The sequence below is a fragment of the Chinchilla lanigera genome, unplaced genomic scaffold, assembly GCF_000276665.1.
Source record: "Chinchilla lanigera isolate Chin_1 unplaced genomic scaffold, ChiLan1.0 scaffold00008, whole genome shotgun sequence".
In the NCBI taxonomy this organism is placed as follows: domain Eukaryota; kingdom Metazoa; phylum Chordata; class Mammalia; order Rodentia; family Chinchillidae; genus Chinchilla; species Chinchilla lanigera.
This window is the reverse complement of record NW_004955409.1, coordinates 4,964,385-4,975,099: the sequence shown is the minus strand read 5'-3', so window position 1 is coordinate 4,975,099 and position 10,715 is coordinate 4,964,385. Positions and strand designations below refer to the sequence as shown.

General features: G+C 48.2%; 1 protein-coding gene across 1 annotated transcript in view; it reads right to left on the bottom strand.

Moving 5' to 3' along the window:
* Window positions 1–210: 210 nt before the first annotated feature.
* Secisbp2l (SECIS binding protein 2-like) overlaps window positions 211–10,715 on the bottom strand; it is a gene marked incomplete in the record, with an annotated part of 48,560 nt that continues 38,055 nt past the window's right edge. Inside the window, 2 exon segments of the mRNA XM_013510300.1 lie at window positions 211–4,140; window positions 7,166–7,385. Coding sequence (XP_013365754.1) covers window positions 3,470–4,140; window positions 7,166–7,385 — 891 coding nt within the window.

Genomic DNA, 10,715 nt, shown 5'->3' with positions numbered 1-10,715 from the left:
GCGCCCCGCACCGTGCGCGCACCGCTCCCGCGCCCGCCTGCCGGCCGTCACCCCTGCGTGCGGGCGAGCCGAGCGCCTGCCCGAAAGTGACAGCCTGTCTTTCAATCCTCAGTTCATTACTGCACGAGAGCCCGCCGGTAGGTACACAGTGCAAAACGCTGATGTTCCCTGTAATCATCTTCATACGCAAAAGAACGAGATGAAAATCCCTTCATGTCAGCTCATACTGATTTTGCTATTTTTATTAGAGCATTATAATTAAGACATTAAATTATAAATCGGGGTGGTATAGTTAGAAATTAAATTACAAAATAATACAAATACTTTTAAGATGTGATGTGCCAACAAAGTGAATTTTTACCATTAGGGTTCAGGCTTCCGATTAAGCAAAAAGTTTGGTTGACTCAGATGTGTGCAAAAGTGGAAAGGACACAGGAAGAGAAAAATGTCTAGATAAATTATTTCACAGAAAATTTCTTAGATCGAAAGAAGGTAAGTTTTTAGCAGATGAGTTGGCACAACATACAGAAAATACTTACATGACAACTTTTAAAGCAAACAGCAGCTTTATAAACAGTAATACTTCTTTATACATATATTAAAGTAACAATGTGTTACGATTTAGCAGTTTTATGTTGAAAATGAACGTAGAAATCACTACTCATTTGCACATTGTAATTCCCACCCCTCCCACCTCCCCCAACTTATTAAGAAATCAGACAAGTACATTATTTGGATATTAATTTATCAATATTTAAACTATGTGAATTCCTTTTGACTAATTCTTTTCCAAATACTGGAAGCATATAAAATACCATCTCTGCAAAAATGACCTCCAGTCAAAGCCTGTAAAAACTTTTCATGTATAACACATTATTTTTCTATCTTTAGTCAAATGAAATATATTACATCATTTATAAACATAGTTAAACCAAAAACTAAGCTAATAGGAACGTCTGTCTTTTGAGAAGTAATCTTCATGGCAAAAAAATCTACTAAAGCAAAAATCTAATCTGCGGAGTGGAACCCATAATGTAAGTCATATACTTGTGTACTGAAATAGAAATCTAACATTTATTATTGCCAAGAAAACAACTTCTACACACCAAGAAAAAGATCACTGTTTTCATTTTTTGTGCTGATGAACCCTTTGTCTTCCTATCAGATCTCTTTCTAGGTCTCTAAAGAGTGAACCACACCCACTTCCAAAAATAATTAGAACTTTCCTAATTCTCAGACTTCCCGGAAAGCCTGTAATTCTGTATACACAGATTCCAAAGCTCACCTAACGGAAACAAATGATAAAGACATCATCAACGTGTACTACATAAGGACACTCTCTCGCAATGAGTAGCATTCCTTTAGTGAGTCTCACTAGAGGTGACCTGTTGCAGGAAAAGGCTGTGGTCCCGTGGTTGGGTGGCAGAAGAGGAACTGTGGGAACACATCGCTGAACACAAAACTGGCTCCTTCCCCGGCAGCAGTTAGGTTACAGATTTCCTCAACTTCTCTTTTCATACAAATGTCAAAAATCAAAAACGACAATTCATGTCCAGAAGACAGAGAAAATACAAGAACCCTATGAAAGCCATTCCCTAAGATCAAGAGTTCTCTGAATCACTGACACTGAGCAAAGGAAATTAACACGATAGAAAGTAGAAAAAGTTTTAAAACTCTCAGGATTGTCAGTAGCTCAAAACCTCTATCATTTCTTTAAATGCACAGATGCTTCCAAATCTATGGAGACAGTAAGATCTGCCACGTCTGAATCCAGGTTACCCTGACAGGCTTCATCCCTTACCAGCTGTGTGCCTTGAAAGGCGGGTAATTACCGCGGTGTAGACAAGACTGTGGAGTGTGGGCCCCTTTCAGCACAGTAGGAAAGCTGACAGACACACTTCCTCCACAGCAGTGCTCCTGAACTTCCCCACAAATACGATACTGCCAGCCAAGACTCTGACCTCTCTAGCAATGAAGTGCCGGCATTATAAAGCACCAATGACAGCACAGCACCCCAATGAGTTCAGGCAAGCAGCCCCCAGCTCTGCCCTCCTGCCCCTGCAGCCAGTGTGGGGGAGACCCTCCCTCCTTGTTGTGTCATCATACCGGAGCCTGGGAGCGAGGCTGGTGTGTGTGTGTGTGTGTGTGTGTGTGTGTGCGTGCGCGCGTGTGCAGGCCAGCTGGGATGCAGGAGGAGGTGGACGGGAGACAGAAAGTGGACCGCGTGTGATTCTCCCAGCGCTACATGCACTGGTCACAATCACGAAAGCCCGGTGCTGACTGACTAGCAAGTACATTTAGCTCACTGAGCTGATTTCTCCAGAGCAGGACCCACATTCCTAGAAGGGCGAAGATAAATAAATGACTAAGAAATGAATACATGCATATATCTTTCTACTCTAAGTCATCTAACAGGTTTAGCGCAATTAAAACGTTCTCTTTTCTTTTAAAACCTCCTCTTCTAAGCCTTGATCATCAGGATAACCTTAGAAGTTGTGCAAAATTCCTTTCCCTGACTTCCTGTCAGTAACTATGGTCACTGCCGTGTGGAAGGTGCCCAAGGCCAGGCACGAAACGCTATTTTGAAAAGAGATGAAGCAGTTTTGCACTCAGTGCAAGTGTCGATACCCCATCCAATCTGCATCTTAAGCGAGTCCTGAACCGGAAGCATGCGAGAACACACCAGGAGACTATTCACCGAAGTGCTGCAGTCACGCCGCCAGCCATCACAGTTATTCACCTGTCTTTATGTAAACAGACTACGTACAAGACCGTTCCTGAGGTAAGTAGAAAGCAACTCTGAGGTCAAACCTGGAGGTCCTCTCCCAGGTGACCGCCCTGCTGGACACACATGGGTCCCTTCCACCGAGGCTGCCCAGGCTCCTGGTGACCTCCGCCTGCCTAAGTCTGGGAGGCCGTCAGCGAGCGCCCCCAAGCTTCAAGGACAGTGACAATCAGTGACTCCTGAAATGTGCCTCTGTGGACCACAGGAAAGCAGCACTGGCTTGTTCGCTTGTGGGCCTGCTGCCCTCGGCCTTCTACACAGTTCTCTGACCCTGTCTGCAGTTGTTTTTGAAAGATGCCCAAACGACCCTCTGATCAGACTGTGGTTAAGGAACCACAGTCTTGATGCAAACACTGGTAACTGCACTGATCCTTAGACCCTGATCTCTAGCTTTCAAAATGACTTAAGCAGGCATTTAAAATTTACTTTCCTTCAAACTTGATCTTCCTTATTTGAACATTACTTTTCATTACAAAAGAAGTTGAACTGGATCTGAATTTCCCACAGATTCTTAGAAAGACATCCAGATGCAGCAAATTAAAAGCTAAGCTATAGATTGGCGCAAGACAGTAAGTGCTACAAAAGTACCGGCTGGGAGCTGGACACAAGCAAGTACCAAGGTACAGCCCAGATGACTTCCAGGCAGCGCTGCAGCCCTTGGCCCCAGAGCTGATGGTTCCTGAGTTACGCGTGCTGGGGTGTGCTGCTGGGCTTTGTGGGCTCCTGGCTCGTGGGGCCGCAGCTGCTGGGCTTCTGTGGGTCGGGCATGGCCTGATGGTCTGGAGTCCAGGCCTCCGTGTCCGGCCCCGGCTCCAGCGCCTCGGGCGCCTCAGCGTCCTCCTCTCCACTCTGCTCTGTGCGGTCCTCCTCCGGGCCGGCCAGGCTCTTCCCCAGCTGGAGGGTCTCCATAGTTCTCTGGGTCTCCGAGACCCAGGACTCAATCCGACTGTTGAGCTGCACCTCCACCGAGATGGGTTCGTGGGTGTAGTCCTCCTCCTCCTCCTCGTCCTCGTCGTCCTCCTCCTCAAGCATCCCAGGCACCAGCGTGCTGGTGGTGCTGGTGATGGACGAGCTGAGCAGGTCCCGGCAGCTGCCGTCCAGGGATCCGGTCTCCGTGCTCTGCTGCGAGGCCCACTCCAGCTCGTCGGGCTTCACCTCCTCCTTGTCACCGGCTGTGGCCTTCCCCGGGCTGGGCAGGGAGCTGGCGCTGCCCACGGCCGGGAGGCTCAGGGCTGGCTGCTTCCCTGCCGGGGCGGGGGTGGGCGGCAGTCTACCCGCCTTCTCAGAAGTACACTGCTGGCTGCACGCCTCCTTCTCATTTTCCGAGGTCTCCACCATGTTTCTCCAATTTGTCTCTACAAATTGCAAACAGATTTTTACAAATCAGAGTACGGTTTCGGAACCATGGAGTGGAAAAACCCAACAGTAAGGTGGAAGAATAAGACCCAGGAATTTGTTGGCTCAGCAACTGGCTGGGAAAATTAAAATTTTAGATTATTCTTGTACTAGTTTAAATGTTATGAAGGGAAAACAATCCTCCAAAATGTGCATTTGAAACTACAAACTAAGGAGACAAACGTATGAATGCATCAGACAGCAGAAGTTCTGACACCAACAGGGCCCTTGTGTTCCTACACAAAATCCGAACGTCCATGACCATCAGCGAGTGGTCCAGGGCTTGCTGGCGCCTGCGGTGTGCGAAGCTCAGGAACCCACAGCTCACCTGGCGCAGCCGAGAGGCCCAGCAAGACCCGCTCTGCCTGCTGCGTCTGCACGTTCGTCACGCAGCTGTGTGGAGACCTGCGCCACTCCACAGCCACGCGTACCCTCACGCGTTTCCAACACTTGTGACGCAGACTTTGAAATCACGTAGCTTAGCTCACACTGTGATTCAGAAGGACCAGAAAGACTGTACCCAATACGGGGGTTAACCTAAAATTATCTTCCAGGGCGTAAAATCTGTGCAGAGCAAAAAAAGGTACTGGGAATGAGGAGAGGAAACAGCTCTGCTACCTATTTCTGGTTTTGAAGTAAGAGCACTCGGTTGCAGCACCACTGCTACTCGCATTTACAGGCGGATCCTCTCAGCAGGCTGCACTGAAGGAAGAAGCCTCCTCACACCAAGGGACGCAACCCGAGCACCCCCCACAGCCACACGGCGGCCACGGCAGCCGGGCAGCGGGTCCAGGCAGGGTACCGTGTGGAGAGAGAAACCCTGCCTTCCCGCCCGCCACCCTCGCGCACCAAGCACAAGCTCCTGCGGCTCCTCACTCTCGGCCCGCAGCGCACAGCTGCACAGCCCTGAGCCCCGCACCGCACGGAGTCACTTCCGGCCCCCAGTACTACACCCCTCGCCGCTGCCTGGCGCCTTCCCACTCTCGCCGCACTGGGCCAGCTCTTCGGGGGGCGGCGGGGAGCAGATCCGTCACTGTCCACCGTCCCCCTCAGCACGGCAGGGTCCATGCTCAGCTGGGCACAGCCAGCCCGCCGTGGGCCCATCCTCCTCCACCTCTCGGGCCACCGCCTGGACCCGGCCGAGGGCCGCCATGCGCGACACTCTTGCTTACTGCCCCTCAGCACTCTCTGTCCTCTCCCTGAGCCACATTCTGCTTGCAGTGACAACTGCAAGAGACATCCGTCCCCTCTGGGTGCCCTGTGGTCATCCTCAGAGCCCCCCACTGCCGTGGGGCAGTGTCCATGCTGGCCCCCAGCCCCCCAGCTCGTCTCTGTCCCCATGTTTGCCCCGCAGTAAGGGCTGGGAAAGAGAGTAAATAAAAATTCTCTCGTTTTTAGTTATGCAAAGAAACCTTTAAGGTGTTAGGGTTTTAGACGTGCATTTGTGTTTCCTCCCAACCGATTTTCCTAAAGAAAATCTGAGGTCTGGAGACGATCGACTCTGCAGCAGGCCCCGGCAGGGCCTGTAAACCTCAACCTCCAAGCACTTTCCACGCCCATCTCTGAGAGCTGCTTCCCACGTTCTTCGGCTCTGTAGGTGCCCACCTGAAATTTGCTTATCACTGCCATCTGCTCACACCCCTAGCTTTGCCTTCCTTCTTTTCCAGTGGGGCTTTCTTGCTCTGAGACACACCCGCCCTCAGTTACTGAGTTGTTCAAGCTAAGCCTGAACTTGAGACCTTCCTGCCTCAGCCTACAGCTCTACACACGGACCTTGCAGGTGGCTCCTGCCATCTGGTGTTTCCCCACACAGCAAGGCCACCCATGGACAAAGCGCGCACCTCCTCCGTCCTCCTGTGTCCCTCCCCAGGGCTCAAAGAGAAGCAGCGCAGCTGCACGCCCACAGCCAGTGACAGCTGCCCAGGGGCGAGGCCTCCACAGGCCGTGCCTCTGGTCTGCAGGGTGCAGAAAGCAGCCCTCGCGGGGCCTCGCAGACACCCCGGACTGCGCAGGAAAGGGGAGCAGAGATGGGGGGCAGCGGGCTACTGAATGATGCCAGTAAGATTAAAATGGGAAAAGATGAGAAAGAACAAGGACCCGTGGAGGAGGACAGATGATGGGGAGGGAAAGGAAGGAAGGGAAGGTGGGAGAGAAAAGGAGAAGGGACAGGAGGGACCGTGGGTGGCGCTAGTGCTGAATGTACATGCTGCTTTGTTTCGGTCTTCTCCACTACAGACTCAACCTAAAGCAAACATCACATGTTCGAGTTTTTACAAGATCAGACTGAGTGGTGTTCGGGTCTGTGGTTTACTTAGCAAATATAAAATGTTAACAACTTCGTGCAATTTGCCAGAATAAAAACCCTCTGGTACCTGCTTGGTGATACGTCACAAGTATGGTTCACTTGGTGTTGCAGAACCTAAGATTTTGGAACTACGATTAAACTCTAGGATCTCATAGAAAGTTTCAGTCCCAGATAGTCTGATCTTTAACGAACATCTTCAATGGAATTCTTTAAGCCAAAATTTTGAATAATCACAAAATAAGGATAAAAGCTGGGCATGAAGGCTGAGGCAGAAGGATCTCTGCAAGTTCAAAGCCAGCCTGGGCTACATAGTGAGACCCTGTCTCAAAAAAGAAAAGCTGCCAAAAACCAAAACAAAAGCTAGAATGGAAAGTTATTTACAAAATGATTTTCATTACTTAATTTATTTTAAAGTTTAAGCCATTTAAAATGATATGTAACAAGCCAGGCACTGTAGCATATACTCATAATCCAGCTCCTTGGTAGGTAGGCTTAGGCAGGAGCATTTCAAGTTTGAGTCCAGCCTGGGAAACTTAGTGACACCCTGTCTCAAAATAAAAAATAAAAAGGGCTGGGGATGGAGCTCAGTGTATGGTGCTTGCTGACCTGGCCAGTGTGAGGTCCTGGGGTTATCTGCCAGGACCACAAAAACACAACAGAAAAAGGCCTGTGACACCCACCGTATTCCTTCTCGTTGACCTCGGAGATGGGCTCGGAAATCACACTGCAGAAGGAGATGGCACTGGCCGCGGAGGGGTTCCGCGAGTGGCCCATGTGGTGTGGCACCTTCTTCACGTTCTTCAAGGCCTCCTCGGCCTGCTCCTGCTCCATGGCCGCAACCATGTCTTTGTATGCTTTCCTGGCCTCCTCTGTGAGCTCCACCAACTTATGAAACAGGCTCTGCACAGAAAAGAGGGTTGGATGAGCTGTTCACGAAAACGCATTTTATTCCTGCTTTTTTTGTTTGTTTTTGTTTTTTTTTTTGTACTAGGAATCAAACTCATGACCTTGCGCTTGCCAGGCAGGCACTTGTGCTGCTTAACTTTATCCTCGCCTTATTCCTGTTTTTAGCAATAAATACTTCTACTATGTTTCAAAATCTGAACGCAAACCACAGAAACTTACAAAGCATTCCAACTCATTGTCTGACTTTTTCCAGCCTGAGGACAGTTCTTGGTGCTACCCCTGGTTGCTATGTGTGACATATTAAGCGTTCGTGGGCCGGAGGGAAATATGGAGCTTCATAACCGGAAGTTCTCGTCAGAGCAACACAAAGTGGTGTGAATAAACAATACCAGCAAAATCATGAGTATGAGGCTATGTTTCTGTTTAACAGAATGGTAAACACTGTCGGGTGTGGTGGCGCACAACTGTAATCCCAGCACTCGGGAGGCCGAGGCAGGAGTATCTCCACAAGTTTAAGGCCAGCCTGGGCTACATAGTGAACTCAAGGCCAGCATGAACTACACAGTAAAACTTTGTCTCAAAAAAAAGAATGGCGAGATTTACCAAGTGCTAACGCTGCACTTCAGTAACTGGTGACATCCAGAGGATATCTGACTTCCTCTGGTTCCTTTTACTCTTGCTTCGAACTTTAATGTAATCCCACAACAAAACAATGAGACATGAAGAAGTTCAACTGGTAAACATGACCTGGACATCTGTAAGAGTGGTTTAATCTTATATATAAAATGGTGCCTTCAGACAGGGGTGGAAAGGACAGCACAACTTGCTACCTTCTCATTAAGACACTGCTCTTTACGTGCAAACCTCAACAAGATGAAAATGAACTCGAGAAGGAAACACACGTCACAAGTTCTTGCCCAGCTGCAGGTTAAACTGTCTGAGGAACAGGTACAGTAAGCCTGTTCTGAAGGGTGGGTGCTAACAACCAGTAGGGCCAAGAACATACCCAGGATGGTTAAGAACAGCCCCTGGCGTTACGTGAGGAGCACTCACAGTGCTTAATAAACTGTGCATTTAAATGCAACCAGTAACAAGGAAACAGGTACACGCAGATATGATTTTGAGGTTAACGTTGGTTTTATAACATAAATAAGATAGAGATTGTTAGGAATAAAAGAACGTAAGGGAAGAGAAAAAGAAAATGAAGGGAGAAACTGGAATTGGAATGAAAAGCCTTGAATGTGAGGATCAGAACTGGCAGCCTACATCAGGTGAGCTTTAGCAGATGGTAAAAATAACTCAGGCACACTACTGCATTATCAGGAAAGGAGATATCTAATAACATCACCATTATTTTTATGTTTCCATGGAAGAGTATGCTTTGGTTTAAACAATTTACTTACTTCAATATAAGTAAAAGAAATGCAAACAAAACTGGCAAACATTTTTTAATAAAAGCATAGAAATAACCCTCCACACATAATTCATAAAGAAGCCAACACAATTAAGAAAAAACATATCCACTTTCATGACCCATTCTTATCCCAGGAACTCCAATACTGAACAAAACAGGAGTAGGATTTCATTAGTTATCTTCATCCCTGGCCCTCCTTTCCACACAGGTGTTCGTTGCCTCCATCGTCATGCACACTTTTAGCACACAGGTCCAGGTGCACCAGTCAGTCACAGTCCATTCAGTGAGCATTTCCCACCTGCTCATGTTCAAGTATTGGGAAAGGTGTCAGGATATGGAGACCAGGGGCCTGCCACCAGGAACCCCAGTACAATGGGAAGGATACACATAAACCACAGCCCCACAGTGCGACCAGCTATAGCACAGGGTAACAGACTCCTGACAGAGCAGTCTTACTACACATTCAGAGAGCAGTGGGCAGATGACTTCATGGGCAGTGGAGGAGACTGTCCATGAGTGGGCAGGAGACCGGGAAAATGGGCAGAATGCAAATATGTAACCAGAGAGTAAGCATTTAAATATATATAAATACAGTAAGGTTGATATTTTATGGCTTGTATCTAGATATCCCCTCAATCTCATGCACTCATAGGTGGGGAGTTTGAAGATGGCTGGATTAGTGTTTACGCATGTATGTGGATTATAGGTATGATAACGGGGTTCAGGGTGTGGATAATGGAAGCCCCACTCTGGGTGTGGGGAGCACTGATCAATGGGCTTGTACCCTGGATGGAATACAAAGGGACAGAAAGAAATAAGGCAGGCTTGCTACTGTTGTTTCTGCTGTTGCTGCTACTTGCTGCTGTGCTGCCTTCTGCCTGCAATCCCATGAATTGTTTCTCCTCTGCAATGCCTCTCTGCCAGGGCCACCCTACCTTAGAACCAGCCAACTATGAACTAAAACCACTACAAACTGTGAGCTGAAATAAACATTTCCTCCTTTAACTTTGGATGTTGGGTATTTTGTCCCAGCAACTAGAAGAGTAACCAAGACAGATTCTAGTACTGAGAGTGGGGTCACTGCTGTGACCCTACCTGGTCATGTGGTAGAGGAGCTTTTGGGACTGGTTTGTGAGAAGGGTTTGGAAAGATTTGGAGATGCTGTCTGAAGAAGTAGCCCTAGAATGCTTTAACCTGTATTTGATGGAAGGTTCTGGTCAGAATTCAAAAGACCAGAATGCCGACAGAAACGCAGCTGGTAAAGACCAGGCTCAGGAGGTTTCTGCTGGGAAGGACTGCACTGGCTGATGAACCCCTGATCATGTGTGTTACGCTCTGGCCAAAAATTTATCTGCATTTCCCCTGTGTTCAGAGACTTTGCCTGAAACTAGGATTAAAGGCAGTGGACTAATTTACTCTTGTGGAAGAAATTTCCGGGCAGCTAATGTTGAGGTGGTAGCACTGCTACTGTTGGGGGCTTTTAGTCCAATCTATGTTGAGAATCAAGAGCTAAGAGCCCAGCAGAATGATTTAACACATTTTGAGTTTGGCCAGAATGGAAGCTTTGTTAAACTTGTGGACCACAAGGATGCAGGAGGAGAAATTAGTTGCTGAAAAGGAAAAGATGGCCTAAGGACATCACAAGACTCAGGACTCCACCCTCTGCAGCCTCAGAATTGAAAAACTGAAAGGCTTTGCTTTTAAAGACAGCCCTAGAGCAAGCACCATCTTCCGGAATGGTGGTGGCCTAGGGAAGTTGCTCCTCAGGACTGGGTTCAGAGGCACCTGATCCCTATAGCCCAGAGAGAGGGAAGCCTGGCTACTGCTCCAGCTGGTGGCAGACCTTGGGGTCATCCATGTAGTGCTGATTTAGAAGCATGCAAGATGCAAGAGTTGTCAAGTCAGGAAGG